Source organism: Callospermophilus lateralis, chromosome 15, assembly GCF_048772815.1.
Source record: "Callospermophilus lateralis isolate mCalLat2 chromosome 15, mCalLat2.hap1, whole genome shotgun sequence".
NCBI classification, from domain to species: Eukaryota; Metazoa; Chordata; class Mammalia; order Rodentia; family Sciuridae; genus Callospermophilus; species Callospermophilus lateralis.
In genome coordinates, this window is record NC_135319.1 from 54,707,979 (window position 1) to 54,731,429 (window position 23,451).

The 23,451-nt window shown below is 36.1% G+C and overlaps 1 protein-coding gene and 1 pseudogene across 7 annotated transcripts in view; both read left to right on the forward strand.

Moving 5' to 3' along the window:
• Ccser2 (coiled-coil serine rich protein 2) overlaps positions 1-6,198 on the forward strand; it is a 142,371-nt gene extending 136,173 nt beyond the window's left edge. For 4 of the 7 annotated variants that reach the window (XM_076834494.1, XM_076834498.1, XM_076834495.1 and 1 more), the window contains exon 11: positions 1,461-1,639. In XM_076834494.1, coding sequence (XP_076690609.1) covers positions 1,461-1,555 — 95 coding nt within the window. In that variant the 3' untranslated portion in view covers positions 1,556-1,639. Of the gene's footprint in view, positions 1-1,460 lie in introns of all 7 variants that reach the window. The other 3 variants (XM_076834493.1, XM_076834500.1, XM_076834501.1) reach the window with 1 other exon arrangement.
• A 14,950-nt stretch (positions 6,199-21,148) lies between these two features.
• LOC143381374 (ribonucleoside-diphosphate reductase subunit M2 B-like) lies at positions 21,149-22,215 on the forward strand (annotated as a pseudogene).
• The last annotated feature ends 1,236 nt before the right edge of the window (positions 22,216-23,451 follow it).

Below are 23,451 nucleotides of genomic sequence, written 5' to 3' on the forward strand. Positions count from 1 at the left end.
AGTAGCAAATCAGTCCTGTATCGTCAGGGCTGACTTTCGCTCATTGAGTCATTAGCCTGTTCTCACTCACTTCCAGCCATGACATAATCTAATCCCTGACCACTGATCCTTGGCAGCCATTGTCTAGTGCTAGTCAGGGAGGTAAAAGAGCACAAATTGTGTAGTGAAGTAGGTTCCCCCTTTCTATGGGAGAAGTTAGATATATTGGGTAGATTATTTGTAGATTGGCATAGTAAAAAATTATTGCATCAGTAAAAAAGTCCATGTCTCAAAGTCTTTTTCCAAATTATTTTGACATTTAGCCCACATTACTTAATAGGAGGTACGTGTATGAAAGGACAGTTATACGTTTGTTACAAGCCACCCCTGTATAAATGCAGGTGCAGTCCTGCTCTATATATTTTAAGTATTTTGGGCTATTGAAAGATAACTGTTAAGATTTATATTTTTTCCATATTTGTATGATAGTTGCACATTTCTTCTGATTTTTGTGGAACGTAACTATGCAGTTAGCACAGAGAAATACACATGAGGCATGTGAACCTTAAGAACTTTGCCATTGTCAGCTTCTGTTATTTAAGTTCTGTCAGAGACAATTTCAAATTTGTTTTTTTCTCAGCCAGTCATTCACAGGCCTGTTTTTTTATTTTTAATGTTGCTGGGGATTGAACCCAGGCCCTCACATATGCTAGATGAGTACTCTGCCGTGAGCTTCAATCTCAAAGCTTACAATTTTTAATTTTACTAAATGAATGTTCACTCTTGGGTATGGTCTATATGCTTTCTACATGTCAGCCATAGTGACAATGAGACAGAACAAAATGAAAACATTTTATTCTCAAAAAGAATATTGAAAAGCAGGTTAGCATTATTAAGTGTATTAATAATTAAGTGTATTAACTTACTTTTGTTCAGATAATTAGAATTTCACATAAGCTGACAATATAATTTTTATTCTGAATTCTGTCTACTGGTAATTTTGATTCTTGACAATGGTACAGTGCTTGGTAACATGATACACAACTTTACATTAAAATACCTTTAAAATGGGTAATATTCTGAAGGTCATAGTTAAGTGTTTCGTGAAGATTAAACCAAAGTGCTATGGAAATCATTCTCATTTTCTCTTGCAGAGAAGGTTGTAAATCCTTAATCTATTAAGGCAGGAGTTTTTTTTTTTTCGATAATGAGTTACTAGTTTAAAATTTTATTTCCCCCATTTAATTTTGGACCTTGTTTAGTGTTTATTGCCTGTATCATTTTTTTGTTTCCATTTTCACTTGTATATGTGTCTCACGAATTCACTTGAATATTGCAATTCATTTTTACTTTAAAAAACAAATACTTTCCATTTTAATGCATAATGAATACCTACAGACCCTAATTGGAATTTAATTGCATTATTTCTGTGTGACATTTCTAAGATAAATTGCTGCTAATGTTGTTTTTAATTTTAACAGCCTCAAGTACTACAGCCTTCCAGCAACCTGCCCAGACCCACAGACCACGCCCAGGGAAAACTAATAAAGCCACAACATATCGAGGCCCACAGTGAATGTGCAGTCCGGGGCATGTACCAGAGCAGTGCCCTTCCAGATGGAGGCTTTACACATGGCTTGCAACAAGAAAACAATTATGATTTGGAAAACCGGCCTTCTTCATCAAGCCCACAGTTCAAAATGGATGTAACTAAGAGTGCACCTTCTGAAGTGAACTTGAACATGACCATGAGTGTTCAAGAGCCTTATCGTTTGACAAAGAATCAGATTAGTGACATGCAGTTTATACCTACTTCTCTACAGACACCTCCCCAGTTAAGTATAGTAGACCAAGCTAAGAGAGTTGGAAGAGATCAGTCTCCACCAGTGGGCTACCCGTCTCAGCCCAAATCCTTAAAGCTGTTAAAGCCATCCACCGTAAGTTCTTTGGCACCCCCTCCAGATTCTGAATCATCTCCAAGTAGGACTCCCACTTCTAAGAAGTCACCACCGACAATCACACCATGTAATTCAGCAAAACTTCAGCCAACATCTAGTCAAACAAATCTGGCAAATAATCTGAATCTGAAAACATCTAAGCTCCGTCCCCCTTCCAGCTCTTTCAAACAAAAACAAATAAGCAGCCCCCAACTAGAACCTCAAAACTTCCAGTCCAAGACAAGTATCCCAAGGCCACTAGCACGACAAAAAGAAATCATGCAGAATCCAAATGGCAATTTGCATTCTGGGGATTGTTTGGCCTCTAATCGATATTCTCGTCTTCCTAAACCAAAGATACATTAAGTACATAGCCATTACCTGCCAATTTGTTTTTTTTTTTTTTTTAAAAAAAAAAAACAATCTGTTCTGTAATAGCTTTATGTGCAATTTGCTACCATGTTGGAGGTTCCACTGAAAGCCTGCAACTCTTAAAATTAAAACGTGGAAGCTTCTACTAGTTTGGCTCTTCCATTTTATATCCTGGTTGAAGTATTTGAGCATACTCGTCTCAGGTAAACACAGAAGTTTGCTTTCCCATCTCAGAGGCCTACAGAAGACTCTAATCATGCTAACCATCCCTCTGCACATCAGCAAAGTAATAATATTTCCCTTAGCAGGCAAGAAGTAGGCTTTGCTGATTTAGTCCTGTTGTATCTGTATTAATTGTGGTTATCCGAACCCCAGCTCCTTTCACTTGTTCCTCCTGTGACTGTGGCTACTAATTTAACTCAAGATGTGGTGATGATGGAAGTTGGTAATCTGTAGAGTTCTGGCCAGTGTTTTATATATTTAAAGGTCTATGCAAAAGCTTGTGATGAATAAAGGAGAAGGAGATCAGACTTTTAATGGGAAGACTATGTAAGTTTTATTTTTTTCTTACTGGAATCAGCAAGCTAGTCTTACTGTTTATTTGTTTACTAAATTCCCCAGATTGAAAATGTTCAGTATTAAATTATATGTTGCTTTAACATCTTGTTTTTCATACATACATATATAATTTGTGCTTGTATTGCTACTGGTAAATTGAAGAGCTTGAGATATACCTTGAAACTTGTACCTAAGGTATATCCATTTGTAACATATGTTGGTGCTAGAATTTTGCTGGCAATTCGGTTTTGAATACCACAGGACTTATGGATCCATCATAACTCTTTTTTTAAGGTTCCACAGCATTTACAGCATTTATTTTAAGTAAGTCTTTATTATAATTATTTATATTTATTGACTTATGTTAATATCTGAAGACTGGAATAGTGGACTTGAAATATTTGCACAAAACTTTGATGGTATATAAATGTCCCATGCATAGGGATTTAAAACTTATTTTCTATAGCAAAACAAGTTAAATATTTTGAGAAAAGTTATAAATTTAAGTAAGACTATCTTGAGAAAGTTGGAATTCATAATAGTTTCACATTTCTGAGTTTCTTAGGTTTCTCTTTTCTGTTGTTGTACATTTGACAATTTCTTGAAAGTTAGATTTCGGAAGAAAAATAGAATTGTAGATGGGAAATAGTGTTTTGTTAAAGAGTATTTCAAAGGGAGTATGCTTATTTATTTTAATGTGCTACAAAAGGTGTCTGTTAAACCCCCAAGCAGCCATGTGCATGAACCCAATCATGCTGCAGGCCACTTGTCAGACAATTCAGTTCATTTGCATTCTGTTCTCCCAAATCATGTCATCTTTAGGCTGGTCATGTGTAGCTAATTTAATTGGAATTAATACTTTTCAGACAAATAACCTTATAAGGCCAATTTTTATTTTGATGCAGCTGACCAAAAGTATACCAAATGGAATGATGGCCAAAAAAGTTAAGTCACTCAAATTCTAAGGATTCCTTCTAAAAATGTACTTTGGTTAAATTATATGCCACTTTATAAGAGAAACAACAGCAAGTGCTTTAGTGGAAATTTCCAAAGAGGTGTTCCTTACCATTTGATGCAGTCTTCCCTTTCTTATCAGAGAACCATTAAGTGAATTTTCCATTCCAGTATACAGAGATTATATCTATAACAGGTGAGCAGCACAAATCTAGTATCAACTCTTATACCACAGCACTTCTGCCAGAAAAGTGCTAGAGTTTAGAAAATGCTTTGCAAGGTCCAGATATTGTTGGTATACAGTCATCCTACATATAAGCAAAGTACTTTTTTTGTGTGAAGGTGAGCTATAATGACCACAGCTATAGATGGACACATTTTGAAGAAGAAAACTGATTTCATATATTGCAAATAGGATGCTATCATACTGTATTTCCCTAAAGTAAAGCATACTAATGAATTAGTAGGTTTTTGTTTTATTATTACAAGTTGGTCTTATTCCTAGGGGGAAAGTTTTTAATTTATTTTTCATGCTGTAGTCTGAAGGAAATGTCTTTATACATAAAAATGTTGACTCCACTTATTTGTTTATTCTAATATATTTTCCACTCTTTTTTTCTTCCTCCCTGATGTATTTGCGTAATCTTAACTTACTGGTTCAGCTTCTATGTACCTTGGTTGAGCTTCATCTTGACAAAAGAGGCTCATCAATATAATTATGAAGCATAATACATTTAAGAGAAAAATATCTAGGATGCTTACACAAATAACAAAGTATATATCTGCAGTTTTCCTTAAAAGCTGCAAGAATATTATGCTTGTCTGCTCCTTAGAAAATGTTATGTCAGAAATGGAAATGAGTGTAGCTCTACTGAATAATCAGAGATCACCTTCTCAGATTTGGCTTGACCTTTGTTTATTGCTTCTGTAAATCAACTCTGTGCCAAGTCCTCCTTCGCAGGAACTTAGATCACTTTTACTTTTGGTATTGGTGAAGATGATGGGAGTAATGAATTCTGAGTCCTGTGGAAGAAGTTCTGTAGGGTTGGTTAATTTTCATATTTGTGTAAGAGCAAAAAGTATGCAGAATTATATATTTGGCTGTTAATGGATGCATATTGATTTTTTTAAAATAAAGCGTATATTATTATTTTAGGTGCAGATGATTTTAAGACTTTAAGCAAAGGATTATAGAGTTATATCATTTAGAATGTTTCTTAATTACTGAGACCACCTGGTATTTTTCTTTTGGAGTCTCATTTTCATTTGTGCAATATTTCCAGGCAAATAGACTACTGTTCATTGTAGTTTATATAGATATTAGGGAACTTACTAAGTATTTTAACAAGTAAAATTTGAATATGAAACTAAATTTCAGATTTGCACTTTAAATGAGCTTAATTGCTTGGAATTGTGCCTGAAATATCAAAATGCCTCCTCTTGGGTGTGGCTTTGTTTAGTGAAATGAATCTCTCTGTAATTGTTGCTGTTTGAAGATATCACTACAGCCTTTCACAGAATTATATTCACAGCATGTCACTTTTCCCATTAAAGCACTATGTTTTCTTCAGATGTTCCATTCTCCCTTTTAGTATTCTATTCAGTGCATCAAAGAGATTATAACCCCCATAGCTGTCACTTCCAAAAGTTCCTGTGGAGTAGATGGTGTTACAGACACAGAGGTGCACTCTCAGTTTCCAAGCAGTTGTCCTGCTGGTTTCCTGGCCTCCCGGGCCCTAGGGATGCACTTTCAAATTACCAAACAGGCCTGCAATGAAGGTCAATAAGACTGCAGCACCATTTCAGTTTTCAGTTTACATTCCAGCTGACTGTAGTTTTCATGTTGGTAAATTAGTTTGGGTAGTTATGTTTGCATGCTTATGCACACATCTGAAAATTATTTATAGTTGTAATACAAATGATTATCTGATGTTTTTCCTTGGGGATGATGGCCTCACAATTTTTTTTTTAATTCTGATTCACTTGAATTCTATTTTGCTTTTGTCTTTCCATGTGTTCCTTAAAGTTTTCTGCTGCAGCAATTTGAGAGAATACATTTGGATAAATGATTATGATGGTGGACACCAATCTAAAATTATGTTATTAATTAAAGATATATGTCTTAATCTTTTTGGGAAAAAACTTCCCACTTTCTTTTTGGTAAAGCATTGCCATAACAAGATTATACTGACCTTGAGAATTTAAAGTCTCTAAATCAAGACTAACTAAAACAAAAATAATATCTACTATTGTGGTTTCCATTGATTTAAAAAACCAATTCAAGTACATACTGTATATTAGAATTTGCTTGTAAAATGGATTATAAAAACCAATGTAAAGTCCTTTCCTGAAAAAGTTGGCATAGTAAATAAAAAATAAAGTTCATAATTATAAAAATTCTCTTGTCCTTCTCAACGTTGCCTTCTTTAGTTTATATTTTCTCAATGTCTTCTTTCCACAAAGATATAAATACTGTTCATTTAGTTAATTTTGTTTTGCATACTCACCTTCACATACACACCACACCTCCAGTCCCCGATGGGTGAGTAGGAATTGAGGAACGTTTTCTTCTTCTGTTTTCACAGTTTCAGTCAGTGATCTAGTGCTTCAGTTTTTACTTTAATAAAATATCTGCTTTATCTTAGGAAAATATTTAGACAATGGGTATTGAATATTTGAAAAAACAGTGCCTTGGATTAGAATGCAGTAGAAGGGGGGAAACATTTTCATTTTAATTATTTTGTTTTACTATTTTTAAGCATCACATGTATAGAATACCCTGAAGCAAGAAAGGTGTTTAATGAAGTTTTACATAATTGGGGAGGGGAGGCAGGTAGAAAATCTGTTTTTTTTTAAATTTTCCTATTTAATCAAATGTAATAATAAAATATAAAAGGTGGATACATGTATACTGGGAAAATGGTTACATACGTGCTGGAAAAAGTGTGATTGAACGTGCATGAGTAATAAATTCCATAATGGCATTAACTGCCTCTTAAGATATCTATATTCAAAATTAAGACCATGTAAGTTATTAGTAAGTACTTATAGTGACTCAGATTTTTTTCCTTTTTGTTTGCTCATCAAGTGTGACCATTTTAGTTTCTTCATATTGCTATTGATTCTACATGTAACATTCCGAAAATCTTTCCCCCACAGAAAAGTCAGTTGAGCAAAAGTTAATGATTCTGGCTTCTTCCTTTGCTAATTGGGTGTAAGTAGTTTGGGTGAAATGGCTTAAATGTGCCACTTGGGGAGTGTACAGAAGTGAAAATGGTGGAATCCTGGCCTTGGAGCTTATGAACCCACCAGTGTTTTTGTTTGATTGGTTTTGGTTGTTTTTGCAGTGCTACGGATGGAACCCAGGGCCTGTCCATGCTAGGGGAGCTCTCTATCACTGGGAAACACACCAGCCCCACAATTGGTTTTAAATGTCACCATTTTCTTCAGAACCTAGCCTTTCCCTTGTGTTCCCTGCTCATCATTTTCCTTTGAATGCAACAGTAAAACTCTTATGCTAACTTTCTGCATTCATTTTCATTTTATTTTAGGCTTGAATTCCCTTGCGCTTTTCTCATCTTTGGTTTTACAGTGTTTATTCTTGGTTGGTTGCATGCCTTCATCTTCCTCTGAAAACCTGGCCTTCTATAATCTAATTTTATACAAGAACTCCTCTAGCCATATAAGATATTATAAAATCTGCTTTCTACTTTAGGTTCTTAGAATTTAATTTGAGGATTCTCAACTTGCTAAGCCACCTTCCCTTTTTACAGTCTTAGCTCATATGTTCTTATTTCCAAGCTTTGTTTCTTTCGACCCTATTCTCTTCTATAGACAAAATCCAAATATTTTGAAATATCTGGTGTTTTATGCCATTGGATCCCTGAAGAGATTCTTAGGTCTTGCACAGGAGGCTTTCCTTTATGGAGGAGTATCCCTACCCCCCATACTACCACCTCCACAACCCTCATGTTGGCATCTGTTCTGTGCAAAAATGAGACGAACTCAGAAACTTCCCCGTAGGCACTTTCCTGATATCTCATAAAAGTGATATTGCTAATTTCCAGGTCTCAAAACATGACCTGTTATTTTACCCTTATCTGGGTAAATTCACACCTGTTCTATGTGAATTCTTTGGTAGGTAATATTTTAAGTGAGTACAGAATAGATATCTTTTGTAGCAAAAGCACATCTCAAATGTCGATCTGCTAAAGTGAAAGAAAGGTTAACTGTACTACTTTTATTTCCCACAAGAAATGTCATTAATGCCATTTCTATCAGATCCTATAAAGAAACTATATGCACACTTTCACTGGAAAATGTCCATAGCACTATTTCTCTTATCACCAAACTAGAAAGAATTAAAGTATCCTACACATTAAAATGTGTAAATAAGTTGCTGAGTGTGGAATACTACAAGTAAAATAAGTGAGAAACAGATAAAACCACAAGTGTGATCAATATTGAGTCAAAAAGAAAGTCATAAAAAAACTAGGGACTATTCCCCTTCATATAGTGTTCAAATTGGGCAAAACTCACTGCCTTGTTTATAGATGTTGACACAGCTCATAAAAGTTTAATGAAAGAAAAGCACCATCACAAAATACTGAGGACCAGGAATTATAAAACTATACAACTATAGGTAGGTGAGTTTACCAATGATATCTGAAGTCAAGAATCTCAGAGGATGCAGCCTTTTAACCAAGAAAGCAAGTGAACCAAAAGCCTGAAGTGGAAATTAGAAACTACTGATTGCATCTGAAACACAAGTCAAATTAGACACACACAGACTTGAAATTCATAGTGGTAGAATACACACTTTGATTAAATGAAAGGATACACCACAAGTGCTTTCCTCCATTATTCCCTCATCAGGTGCTGCTGGGAGGTACCTTTCCCAGACAAACATGGGAGAATTTCTGTAAATGAAGGGAACAAAATTCCTTTCATGAATGAAGTATACCAAGGGGGGTGTGGTGGGGAGGTTCACACGGGCACATGCCCTTGTGGCCCATGCAGTGGGGGATGCCATAGTGTAGATGTTCTGTCTTTGTTCTCCTCCACTATGAGTTCTAAACAAAAACCTGAAAGTCAAAGCAATCCTTCTGCCTACTGGAATGTTCCAGCCAACATTCTCAACAAGAAAGAGTACTACTGTTGTGGAAAAGAGACCTTATTCAAACAAAGAAGTAAAAATGTCAGGGAGCTAATGCACCTAAAGGGCCTAGTTCTTCTAAACATAAAGAGAAGTAGGTCAGGATAACAATGTATTTGTAGAAAATCAACAGATGCAGATAGACTAAAAAGGAAAAAAAGGTTTTAAAGGGGAGGAATTAAAAAACTAATCATCTGATTCCCAACAATCAAAGAAGCCTGGAAAATAAAGTTAAGGCATTTGAAAGAATATAGAATAAAGACACAAAAAGCAGAGATGATGTAGGGAAATACAATTTCAATATTTTGTTTTTGCATACTGATTATATAATAATCTTAAAATTTTAATAGTTTAATTAGTTTATCTTTTTGCCATTTGAGCATTTTTATATAACTATCACGTGCACTTATGAAACACTATGATTTACTTTTACCAATTATTGAAATTCTATTTTTTTCTTCTTAACCTACTAATTAGAATTCTCCAAATATGTTTCAATGATGGTAGTTGTAGCCATGCTTTCCTTTAAATACAGACATTGGTTATTACTTGTAAATAGCTATTTTTATGGAAGAATTCTTCCATATTTAATTTTCTAAATGTCCTGTATTGACAAGAGTTATAAATTAATAAGGGATGTTGAATTTTATCATATCTCTTCACAATATTATGGTTTTGATCATGTTTTTCTTACCTTAGCACTTTTTTAAAAAAATATTTTTTAGTTGTTGTTGGACCTTTATTTTATTCATCTGTATGTGGTGCTGAGAATCGAAGCCAGTGTGTCACACATGCTAGGCAAGCGCACTGCCGCTGAGCCACAACCCCAGCCCTACCTTAGCACTTTTTAAAATTATTTTTGGGGGGTTACCTGAGATTGAACTTAGGGGCTCTCAACCATTAAGCCACATCCCCAGCTCTATTTTGTATTTTATTTAGAGACAGGGTCTCACTGAGTTGTTTAGTGCCAAAGGCTGGCTTTGAACTTGAGATCCTCCTGTTTCAGCCTCCTAAGCCACTGGGATTTCAGGTGTGGACCACAGCGCCTGGCCCTTTAGCACTTTGATGGGATGAATTATATGACTACATTTTCTCTCACTAAAGTATATTGAATTTCTTGAATATGCTTTTTTGTTTGTTTAAGTATTTAGTTTCATGAAGCAATCAAGACTAAGGTTCAGGGTTGGGGGAAGAATTTTGTCTCTTACTGAGGACATTATTTGTCCTTTCTCTCTCTGGGTGCTGGCCAGTCACTCTGTTTACTAGATTGGTGGGCATTGAAGAGGTTTCCCACACTTGGAAATCCTGGGGAGGAACCACATCAGATTTTTTTATTAGAGCTTTATTGTTATACCTAGTAGTAGGGTTCATTTCCAACAAACTCATACATGCATGGAGTTTGATTTCAGTTCATGAACCCTCTCATTTCCCTCCCTGCTTTTCTTCCCAGCCTCCCTCCTTTTTCCCATTCTCTTTCCTCCACTCTTCTGGACTTCCTTCTGCTGGCCTATTAATTTATATTTGGTTATTTCTACCTATGCATAAAGATGAAGTTCCCTGTCTTATATGTACAGAACATTTTATAAGAGTTCATACTGCATTTTCTTCCCTCACCCATGGCTTTACTCTGCCTCTTGATCTCTACATTACTATCCTTCTCTCTCCCTTTCCTTTCTTTTACTCTTGCTTCCTTATATGAGATAAAACATGGCCTTATGAGTTCAAGTATCTGGTTTGGTTCCATAATTAAGCTATTGTGAATTGGGCTGCTATAAACAGAGGCAGCTATATCGCTATAGTATGCCTGTTGTAGATCTTTGGGGAAAATACTAAGGAGTGGGATAACTGAGTCATACGGTAGTTCATCCCTAGTTTTTTGAGGAATCTCCACACTGCTTTTCAGAGTGGTTGTACTATGCACCAACAATGCATCAATGTACCTTTTCCCCCAGAACCTAGACAGCATTTACTACTCATACTCTTGGTCATTGCCCTTCTGACTGGGATGAGATGAAATCTTAGTGTAGTTTTGATTTGCATTTCCCTGATTGTTAGATATGTTGAACATTTTTTCATATATTTGTTGGCCATTTGTTTTTTTTCTCTTCAGAAGTTTCTTTTTTTTTTTTTTAAACAGGAAGCAGTTTTATTTAGCTATACCCAGGTCCAGAGGGTAAAGCTTTCACTGTAATCAATCAGTCCCCCTGAACCCCAAGTTGAGGTAGTTTCAGAACTTTATACCTAGTGTGTAAGGGGAGGGGCTCAGAATTTCACAGTCTGTAGAAGTTCACATAATAGCAGCTTTTTCTATCACTGTTCTGGGCAATTTAACCCTTTAAGGACAACACCTGAGAAGGGGAGAGCTTCTTCTCCCCTTTCTTTCCTCCCCATGCCAGCTGTTACCATGGAGCCCAGTTGGTAACTTCTCTTTTATTTATTTATTTATTTATTTTTTAATTGGTTGTTCAAAACATTACAAAACTCTTGACATATTTCATACATTAGATTCAAGTGGGTTATGAACTACCATTTTTACCCCAAATACAGATTGCAGAATCTCATTGGTTACACATCCACATTTTTACATAATGCCCTATTGGTAACTGTTGTATTCTGCTACCTTTCCTATCCTCTACTATCCCCCCACCCCTCCCCTCCCATCTTCTCTCTCTACCCCATCTACTGTAATTCATTTCTCTCCTTGTTTATTTTCCCATTCCCCTCACAACCTCTTATATGTAATTTTGTATAACAATGAGGGTCTCCCTCCATTTCCATGCAATTTCCCTTTTCTCTCCCTTTCCCTCCCACCTCATGTCTCTGTTTAATGTTAATCTTTTCTTCCTGCTCTTCCTCCCTGCTCTGTTCTTAGTTGCTCTCATTATATCAAAGAAGACATTTGGTATTTGTTTTTTAGGGATTGGCTAGCTTCACTTAGCATAATCTGCTCTAGTGCCATCCATTTCCCTGCAATTCCATGATTTTGTCATTTTTTAGTGCTGCGTAATACTCCATGGTGTATAAATGCCACATTTTTTTTTATCCATTCATCTATTGAAGGGCATCTGGGCTGGTTCCACAGTCTAGCTATTGTGAATTGTGCTGCTATGAACATCGATGTGGCAGTATCCCTGTAGTATGCTCTTTTAAGGTCTTCAGGGAATAGTCCGAGAAGGGCAATAGCTGGGTCAAATGGTGGTTCCATTCCCAGCTTTCCCAGGAATCTCCATACTGCTTTCCAAATTGGCCACAACAACTTGCAGTCCCACCAGCAATGTACAAGAGTACCCTTTTCCCCATATCCTCACCAGCACTTGTTGTTGTTTGAATTTATAATGGCTGCCAATCTTACTGGAGTGAGATGGTATCTTAGGGTGGTTTTGATTTGTATTTCTCTGACTGCTAGAGATGGTGAGCATTTTTTCATGTACTTGTTGATTGATTGTATGTCCTCCTCTGAGAAGTGTCTGTTCAGGTCCTTGGCCCATTTGTTGATTGGGTTATTTGTTATATTATTGTCTAATTTTTTGAATTCTTTGTATACTCTGGATATTAGGGCTCTATCTGAAGTGTGAGGAGTAAAAATTTGTTCCCATGATGTAGGCTCCCTATTTACCTCTCTTATTGTTTCTCTTGCTGAGAAAAAACTTTTTAGTTTGAGTAAGTCCCATTTGTTGATTCTTGTTTTTAACTCTTGTGCTATGGGTGTCCTATTAAGGAATTTGGAGCCCGACCCCACAATATGTAGATCGGAGCCAACTTTTTCTTCTATCAGACGCAGAGTCTCTGATTTGATATCAAGCTGCTTGATCCATTTTGAGTTACCTTTTGTGCATGGCGAGAGGAGGGGATTCAGTTTCATTTTGTTGCATATGGATTTCCAGTTTTCCCAACACCATTTGTTGAAGATGCTATCCTTCCTCCATTGCATGCTTTTAGCCCCTTTATCAAATATAAGATAGTTGTAACTTTGTGGATTAGTCTCTGTGTCCTCTATTCTGTACCATTGGTCCACCCACCTGTTTTGGAACCAGTACCATGCTGTTTTTGTTACAATTGCTCTGTAATATAGTTTGAAATCTGGTATCGCTATACCGCCTGATTCACACTTCCTGCTTAGAATTGTTTTTGCTATTCTGGGTCTTTTATTTTTCCATATGAATTTCATGATTGCTTTCTCTATTTCTACAAGAAATGCCATTGGGATTTTGATTGGCATTGCATTAAACCTATAGAGAACTTTTGGTAATATCGCCATTTTGATGATGTTAGTTCTGCCTATCCATGAACAGGGTATATTTTTCCATTTTCTAAGATCTTCTTCTACTTCTCTCTTTAGGGTTTTGTAGTTTTCATTGTATAAATCTTTCACCTCTTTTGTTAGGTTGATTCCCAAGTATTTTATTTTTTTTCAGGATATTGTGAATGGAGTGTTTTTCCTTATTTCTGTTTCGGAAGTTTTGTCGCTGATACACAGAAATGCCTTTGATTTATGTGTGTTGATTTTATATCCTGCCACTTTGCTGAATTCATTTATTAGTTCTAGTAGTTTTTTTGTAGACCCTTTTGGGTCTTCTAGGTATAGAATCATGTCATCCACAAATAGTGATAGTTTAAGTTCTTCTTTTCCTATTTTTATGCCTTTAATTTCTTTCGTCTGTCTAATTGCTCTGGCCAGTGTTTCGAGAACTATATTGAATAGAAGTGGTGATAGAGGGCATCCCTGTCTTGTTCCAGATTTTAGAGGGAATGCCTTCAAGTTTTCTCCATTCAGAATGATGCTAGCCTGAGGCTTAGCATAGATAGCTTTTATAATGTCGAGGTAAGTTCCTGTTATCCCTAGTTTTTCTAATGTTTTGAACATAAAGGGATGCTGTACTTTGTCGAATGCTTTTTCTGCGTCTATCAAGATGATCATATGGTTCTTATCTTTAAGTCTATTGATGTGATGAATAACATTTATTGTTTTCCGTATATTGAACCATCCTTGCATCCCTGGGATGAATCCTATTTGATCATGGTGCACAATTTTTTTGATGTGCCTTTGTATCCGATTCGCCAGAATTTTATTGAGGATTTTTGCATCTAGGTTCATCAGAGATATTGGTCTGTAGTTTTCTTTCTTTGAGGTGTCTTTGTTTGGTTTTGGAATCAGGGTGATGTTGGCCTCATAGAATGAATTTAGAAGAGCTCCTGAAATAACTTGAAAAGTATTGGTATTAATTCTTCTTTAAAGGTTTTGTAAAACTCCGCTGTATACCCATCCGGTCCTGGGCTTTTCTTGGTTGGTAGTCTTTTGATTGCTTCTTCTATTTCATCCATTGATATTGGTCTGTTCAAATTGTGTGTATCCTCCTGACTCAGTCTGGGCAAATAATATGACTTGAGAAATTTATCGATGTCTTCACTATCTTCTATTTTATTGGAATATAGGTTTTCAAAATAATTTCTAATTGTCTTCTGTGTTTCTGTAGCATCTGTTGTGATATTGCCTTTTTCATCCCATATGTTAGTAATTTGAGTTTTCTCTCTTCTTCTCTTCATTAGCATGGCTAAGGGTCTGTGGATCTTATTTATTTTTTTGAAGAACCAACTTTTAGTTTTATTAATTTTTTCAATAGTTTCTTTTGTTTCAATTTCATTGATTTCCGCTCGGATTTTAATTATTTCTTGCCTTCTGCTACATTTGCTGTTGTTTTGCTCTTCCTTTTCTAGGGCTTTGAGATGAAGTGTGAGCTCATTTATTTGTTGGTTTTCCCTTTTTTTGAGGAATGACCTCCAGGTGATGAATTTCCCTCTTAAAACTGCTTTCATTGTGTCCCATAGATTCCGATATGTTGTGTCTGTATTTTCATTTATCTCTAAGAATTTTTTGATTTCCTCCTTTATGTCTTCTGTAACCCATTGATCATTCAGTAACATATTGTTTATTTTCCATGTGTTGTAGGATTTTTCCTTCCTTCTTTTATCGTTGATTTCAAGTTTCATTCCATTATGATCAGATAAAATGCATGGTATTATCTCCACCCCTTTATATTTACTGAGGGTTGCCCTATGGCATAATATACGGTCTATTTTTGAGAAGGATTCATGTGCTGCTGAGAAAAAAGTATATCCACTTGATGATGGTTGATATATTCTATATATGTCAGTTAAGTCTAGGTAATGGATTGTGATATTGAGTTCTATAGTTTCTTTATTCAACTTTTGTTTGGAGGATCTGTCCAATGGTGAGAGAGGTGTGTTGAAGTCACCCATAATTATTGTGTTGTGGTCTATTTGATTCTTGAACTTGAGGAGAATTTGTTTTATGAACATCGAAGCACCATTATTTGGTGCATAAATATTGATAATTGTTATGTCTTGTTGGTGAACAGTTCCTTTTAACAGTATATAATGTCCTTCCTTATCCCTTTTGATTAACTTAGTCTTAAAGTCGATTTTATTCGATATGAGGATGGCCACCCCTGCTTGCTTACGAGGACCGTGTGCATGGTATATTTTTTCCCAACCTTTCACCTTCAGCCTGTGTATGTCTTTTCCAATCAGATGAGTCTCCTGGAGGCAGCATATTGTTGGATTTGTTTTTTTAATCCATGTTACCAGCCTATGTCGCTTTATTGGAGAGTTTAAGCCATTAACGTTTAGAGTTACTATTGATATATGTTTTGTACTTCCAGCCATGTTTGATTATTTATCTTTTTTTTTTTTTAATTTAGTTTGCTTCTCCATGATTAGCTTTCCCCCGCCCCCCGCCCTCTGTCTTTACCGAGGCACTTCCCACTGATGGTTTTGGTTATTGTTTTTCATTTCTTCCTCGTGTAGTGTTTTGCTCAAGACGCTTTGCAATGCTGGTTTTCTGGCTGCAAATTCTTTTAGCTTTTGTTTATCATGAACGATTTTTATTTCGTTGTCCTACCTGAAGCTTATTTTTGCTGGATACAGAATTCTTGGTTGGCATCCATTGTCTTTCAGTGTTTGAAATACATTGTTCTAAGATCTTCTCGCTTTCAGCGTCTGTGATAAAAAATCCGTTGTTAACCTTATTGGTTTACCCCTGAATGTAATCTGCCTCCTTTCTCTTGTAGCTTTTAATATTTTCTCTTTGTTCTGTATATTGGATATCTTCATAACAATGTGTCTTGGCGTTGGTCTACTGTGATTTTGTGTGCTTGGTATCCTGTATGCATCTACAATTTGTATATCTGTTTCCTTTTTTATTTCTGGAAAGTTTTCTGTAATTATTTCATGTAGCAGGTTACTCATTCCCTTGGTTTGAATCTCTATACCTTCCTCTATCCCGATGACTCGTAGGTTTGGTTTTTTTATATTATCCCATCTCTCTTGGATGTTTTTCTCGTGATTTTTTACCAGCCTTTCTGAGTTGACTAGACTCTTTTCAAGATGATATATTTTGTCTTCATGATCTGACGTTCTGGCTTCTACTTGCTCCACTCTGTTAGTGATACTCTCATTTGAGTTTTTAATTTGGTTTATAGTTTCCTTCATTTCTAGAATTATTGTTTGATTTTTTTTTATAATCTCTATCTCCTGATAAAGATGCTTAACTTCTTCTTTTATCTGTTTATGTAATTCATTTTCAATAAGTTCTTTCACTGTTTGAATTTGCTGTCTCGTATCCTCTTTAAGGTTCCATTCCATCTTTCTAAGGTATTCCTTGAGATCTTTATATGACCATTTTTCTGATGACTCTAGGTCCTCCTGAATATTTAGGCTGTCCTGCATTGTTTGTATTCCTTTTCTTCCTTGCTTTTTCATGCAGCTCATGTTACTTCTTGTTCTGCTTGACTGCTGAGTTACTGTTTACTCTTATAAATTTATTTGGTGCTTGGGAGGAAAGATATTAGAAGGGAAGGAAAGAAGTCACTAAAGAGAATGAGAGTAAGCAGGTAGAATTCAAGGAAGGGGGAATAAGAAAATTGAAAAGAAATGAAAAGACAAAAGAAAAAAAATAGAAAAGAAAAAAAGAAAAAAAATTTAAAAAAAATAATAATAATAAAAATGAAAATTAAAATTAAAAAAATAATAATAGAAGAGAAATTTTAAAACAATTTTAAAATTTTTTAAAAAGTTAAAAAACAACAACAAAAAAAATGAAAATGAAAAAAAAACCTAAATTAAAAAAAAAAAAAGAAATAATAATAAATGCAGTCTTAGAGTTTGATTAACTTCTCTTCCAGTAGGTGGAGCTGTGCCCACTGGGCCAAGCTTCTCCTCTCAATAGGCGGGAACCATTCACTTTGCAGCAGCTCTTCCTCCCAGACTGGGCGGGTCTCCAATCCTGAGTGCCTAGGGCCTTCTCTTGTGTCTAGTCACTTCCCCACTTTTCCTCAAGCCAGCCCCCTCTCACCGGTGACACTCACCACAATACAGGCTACACGCCAGATCTGCTGCTCCTGGGAGCCCTGTTTTCATGAATGCCTGGGCACACTCTCCCTGTTTGCCATTCCCTCAGACCCTAAGTTTGTAGAGCTTGGGGCTGAGAACCCCCAGCGAATTTGCTTGCCCTCCGGTAGCCACGCCCCCGGTTGCTGGTTCAAGAGACCTCAGTTGTCAGCACTGGTGGGAGCGGTAGCCGGGAGTTCCGCGCAGTGAGTCCCCCACCACTCCTGATTCCCTCGGTCTGGCTATCGCGCTCACGGGAGAGCTGGGAGGGGCCCTTAAGGTTTCCCCGCTGTGTGGAGAGGGAAGGCTAGGGGATTACACACCTGTCGCCGCTGGTTTCAATGAAGTTATCTCCTCCGCTGCGTTTTGGTGACGTCAATTCTCTGCCATGGTGTTATCCCATGCAAATGGTGACAGTTCGTTCCCTTTGCTGGGTGACCAATGCAACGGGTGGGTCCTGACTGTCTCTCCCAAGCCCCGTTTCAATCCTGTGGCTACTGCCTATGAAGGCTCAGTTGGCATTTACCTCAGTAAGTTCAGATGGGCCAACCAGTTGTTTCAGTGGGCTCCTTAGTGCTGAGTCACAGCAGTTTTGCTGGGAGAAGCAGGCGAACCGGAGCTTGAATGCAGCCGATCCAGGCTCGGTGTGTGTTCTGAGAGGCCCAGACTGTTCGCCCCAGATCTACGTCAGTTCAGCATTGCCTAGTGATCCTGAGCAAACAGCATTTAGACAGTTTACGACTCCCTATGCCCGCGCAGCTGAAGAGGTCAGAGACTTGATCTCCCTGCAGCCGCCGCCATGTTGGATCTCCAGAAGTTTCTGTCTAGTTTGCCCATTTATTGATTGGGTTATTGGGTTGTTAGGTTTTTTTGTTTGTTTTGGGGTTTTTTTTTGGTGTTAACTCTGAATTCTTCATGTATTCTGGATATTAATCTCGTATCAGGAGAGTAGCTGGCCAAGATTTTCTCCCATTCTATAGGCGCTCTCTTCATACTCTCATCATTTCCTTTGCTGCACAGAAGTTTTTTAGTTTGATGACATCCAACTCATTGATTCTTGGTTTTATTTCTTGTGCTTTGGGAGTCATATTAAGGAAGTTGGCACCAGCACCTGTATGATGGAGCGTTGGCCCTATGTTTTCTTCTAGTAGTAGTAAAATTTCTGGTTTAATTCCTAAGTCTTTGATCCATTTCTATTTGAGTTGTATGCAGGGTGAGAGATAGGGGTCTAGTTTTATTTTTCTACCTATAGCTTTCCAATTTTCCCAACACCATTTGTTAGAAAGGCTGTCTTTTCTCCAAAATGTAAATTGGCCTCTTTATCAATTATCAGATGGCTATAGGTATGTGGATTTGTCTCTTTTGTCTTCTATTCAGTTCCATTAATATTCATGTCTATTTTGATGTCAATACTATGCTGTTTTTGTTACTACAGCTCTGTAGTATGATTTTCAGATAAGGTATTATTATGCCTCCTATTTTGCTTTTCTTTCTTAGTATTGCTTTGGCTACTCTGAGTCTCTTATTCTTCCAAATGAATTTAAAAATTATTTTCTCTAATTTCTTGAAGAATACCATTGGTATTTTGATGCAGATTGCTTGGAATACAGATATACTGCTTTTGAGTAGTATGGCTATTTTGATAATCTTAATTCTTCCTATCCAAGAACATGGCATGTTTTCATCTTCTAAGTTCTTCTTCAATTTTTTTCATCAATGTTCTATAATTTTCATTGTAGAGCTCTTTTGCCTCCTTGGTTAGATTAATTCCCCTGGTGGTTGTTGTTTTTGTTTTGTTTTGAGATTATTATGAATAGGATTGTTTTCCTTGTTTCTTCCTTGGCTGTATCTTGGTTTTCAAACAGGGAGTGTCAGTTTTGTCCACACAGAGAAGCCTTCTTATATGAGGTGACCTTCTACTCAGCAGTGGGGTCGGGATGAGCTTGTTCATGTATGGCTAATCAAAAGTGACCCAGGTGTGCCTGTCACTGCTTATCAAGTTGCCACTCTCAGCATCCCACTTATATGGAAGACAAGGGAATACATAATTACAGGTAGGCAATGACTTACATGTTTAAAATGTGGGTACAATACCAATCTAACCCATAAACTCCTAAGGAGACAGAATAAAAAAGAGGGAAGTGACTTTTATCATTCATTGTATTAATATTTCCTTTTTCTCTCCGAAGATTAAGGGTCTAATAATAGCTATATCAAATGTCACCCCCTCAACAAATGTGCCTTGTTTCCCATATTTAAAATTGTAAAACCATTCTGCTTATCCCAAATTTATCTCTTTTTAACTTACTATTAATTCATTTAGTATGTGTAATGTTTAATATGTTTCCTCTTTCATTAGTTCATAAGCATTATAAGGGCAGGATTTTTGTTAGTTTTGTTCACTTGAAATGGCACACAGCACATAGAAGACATTTGGTAAATATTTAAAAGAGTAAGTGAACAGAAGTAGATAGTACTGAAAATTGTGTATACTGCCTACACATGTGGATATATGTGTGTTCCTACGTAATGGTCCCTTGATATCATGAGGGATTGATCTCGGTACCCCCATGGTTATCAAAATCCTCAGATGACCAAGTCTTTATGTAAAATGGCATAGTACTTACATATAACCTACATGTATGTTCCTGTGTAGGTTGTCATATCTAGATTATGTATACAACCTAAAACCTAAAACAATGTAAACATTATCAAAAGTAGTTACACAATATTGCTAATGCCTAATACTATGTAAACATTACTGAAAGAGTAGTTACATGATATTGTTTAGGGAATTTGAACAACAACAACAAAAACCTGTACAAGTTCAGGACAGATACAGCCAGCCAACCTAACTACACAGTACAAGTCAGCAACAACCTAACATCTCTAATATTTTCAATTCTAGGGCAGTTGAATGTTCATATGCAGAAAACAAGGATATGGAGGGCAGACTGTATATGCGCACTGAACATCTATGTATATTTTGCATATTAATCTAAGAGTTATATTTTTACTTAGTATCTACATACATTGTACATAAATAATTGGTAAATTTTTTATTATTTTTGATGCAGTTTAACCCAAAATATATGTAATGTCTAACCTAAACTTAGCAGTACCTTGGGTATGTTTCTCTTAAGGGGGATAATTGTTAAGGGAATTATAGGGAAAATGACTCCAACATTGATTGATATATGATTTTTTTCTTCTTTGCTACTTTGCATTAATGGCATATAAAACATATAAGAAATCTATTTTTCCAGGACTCTGGAAAGATCACCAGATTGCATGTAGAGAGAAAGTCTTGCTCTTTTTCTAAAATACAGTTACCCTATTGTAGGCTATTGTGAAAACATCAACTAATAGAATAATGAAGAAGACTTTGAAAAGTTAGGCTACTTCAGGCAGGGATCTTCCAGAGAAGAAAGGAGGGGATATAAGTTAATAAAAGAACTAGCTAGCATAGATAGCTCTAGTAAGAGGGTTCTCTTCATTGTCATGGGCAAGAAGGGACATTTGTAGCACAGCAAATGAGAAAATTATGAAAAAAAAATTTCCTAGTTAAGTAAATACAGAAGAGCAGGACTGACATTTTTATACCACATTGTCCATTTGGAAAAAAAAAAAAAACAACTTTCTTTTTTTTTTTTTCTTACGAAGTTAATTTTCTCAGTGGAGAAAGGTTTGAGTTAAACTATTTTTTTCAAAATTAAAAGTGAGCCATGAGGCCACCTGGAGCCTGTCCTAGTTGAGTGCTGACCTGCTACGCTCTAGTAGCTCTGCGATGAGTGACCTGGAAAGACTGGAAACGGCCATGTCCTAGCAGGATGAGAGGTTACCAACAGATAACAATGAAAAGGAAGTGAAGTCTAATGAAGAGCCGTTGTTAGGAAAGAGTGCTTGCCAATTTGTCATATTTCCAATTCAGTACCCTGATATTTGGAAAATGTATGAACAGGCACAGGCATCCTTCTGGACAGCAGAAGAGGTTGACTTATTAAAGGGTCTCCTTCACTAGAACAAGCTTAAATCAGATGAGAATTTCTCTCTCATATCTTAGCTTTTTTTTTTTTTTTTTTTTTTTTTTTTTTTTTTTTTTTGCAACCAGTGATGGAAATGGAAATGAAAATTTGGTGGAGACCTTTAGTCAGGAGGTGCAAGTTTCAGAGGCTTGCTGTTTCTATGGTTTTCAAATTCTCATAAAGAATGTTCACTCAAAGATATACAGTTTGCTAATAGATACTTGAATCAGAGATCCCAAGAAAGGGGAATTTTTATTTAATGCAATTAAAAAAATGCCATATGTTAAGAAAAAAACAGACTGGGCCCTGTGATGTATAGCAGATAGAAAGTCTACTTTTGGGAAAAGAGTGGTGGCCATCGGTGCTGTGGAAGGAATTTTCTTCTCAGGATCTTTTGCTGCTATTTTCTGGTTAAAGAAGAGAGGTCCCATCCCTGAATGAGCTGATCAACAGAGATGAAGAACTTCTCTATGACTTTGCTTGCCTAATGTTTCAGTACTTAGTAAATAAGACTTCAGAAGAAAAGGGTGAGGGAGATCATTGTTAATGCTGTCAAAATTGAGCAGGAGTTTTTAACAGAAGACTTGCCAGTTGGCCTCATTAGGATGAACTGTGTTTTGATGAGCCAGTATATTGAATTTGTAGCTGAAAGATTACTTGTGGAACTTGGATTCTCAAAGGTTTTTCAGGCAGAAAATCCCTTTGATTTTATGGAAAACATTTCTTTAGAAGGGAAAACAAATTTCTTTGAGAAACAAGTTTCAGAGTATGAGCATTCTGCAGTTTAGAAACTATAGAGAATGTCTCTACCTTGGATGCAGATTTTTAAAATCCTCCCCCACTGAAAGGCCTTATTACCTGTAATTGATAAATGAAAGTCTATTTTTCTCTACTTAAAAAAAAAAAAAAACATATTTACTTTAAAGACATGGGAATTTTATCAAAAGGAAATCTAAAAACAAATTTTAATTACATTGAATTCGTATAAATACACTCTAATTTTCCTGTACAATAAGAGTTGCTTTTTGTGTTGCTACTAGAATATATTGGGATATAGGGCCAGATATGGGTTTCAGGTTCTGCCCTTACTCCTTTTTGTCACTCTTGGCAAATCAATTAATCTCTGTAAACCTCAGAGTACTTATTTTAAAAATAGGTATAATAATAGATCCTAAATTCATAGAGTAATATGAGGATTAAGTGCTTAGTTAGTACTACCACCACTACCACCACCACTATCGTTATTATTGATAGGGTTAATTATATTGATATTATAACATGTCCTCTCCCCCAAATAATTATGATTCTAGATCCTAAGATCTAGAAATAATTAGATCCCTATATTTTTACTATTTTGGGGAAGAATGTAAGAATTACCTTAGAAAGACCATAATTATCATCCACATGAGAATAACTTCCTTGAATTTCTCAGTAGAAATGAAATTTAGTTCTTAGTCGCTTTAGGAGGGATACTCATGGAGTAGAATCTGGAGGTTATCATGGCAGTTGACCTTATAAGCAAAATGATTCTTCTACTTCAGAATTAAAATGGTAACTGTTGCTAAATTTAGCCCTGGAATGTTTAGAACCAGGATGAATTGGCTAGAATAGCATTTCCCAAAGAATATTCTCAGAGCCATTAGCCCCTCTAGATATGTGTGTGTGTGTGTGTGTGTGTGTGTGTGTGTGTGCACACGCGCGCGCGCGCGCACAAGAAAAAGGAATTCGGAGAATTTGGGAAATGCTGTACACTGCATCTTTCTAGAATGTGCATTTTGGTACCTCAAAGACTGAGAAAGTCTACAGTCCAGACACTAATCTCTCCTTGTACATTCCAAACATACTCAACACAGATCTGTTTTTCACCTGTTAAGATCCCCTCAGCTAGTTTTCCTCAAAACATACCGTGGGAAAAGCTGCCTAGAATCATTTCTACAAACAGGAAATGGACTAAGACAGGGAAATTTTGGTAGGGATTATTGAATCATTTCAGATTTGTATCAAGATGAGGAAGGTACCCAAGACTGATTTCAGCTACATTTCTTAATATTCTTAAAATTCTTTT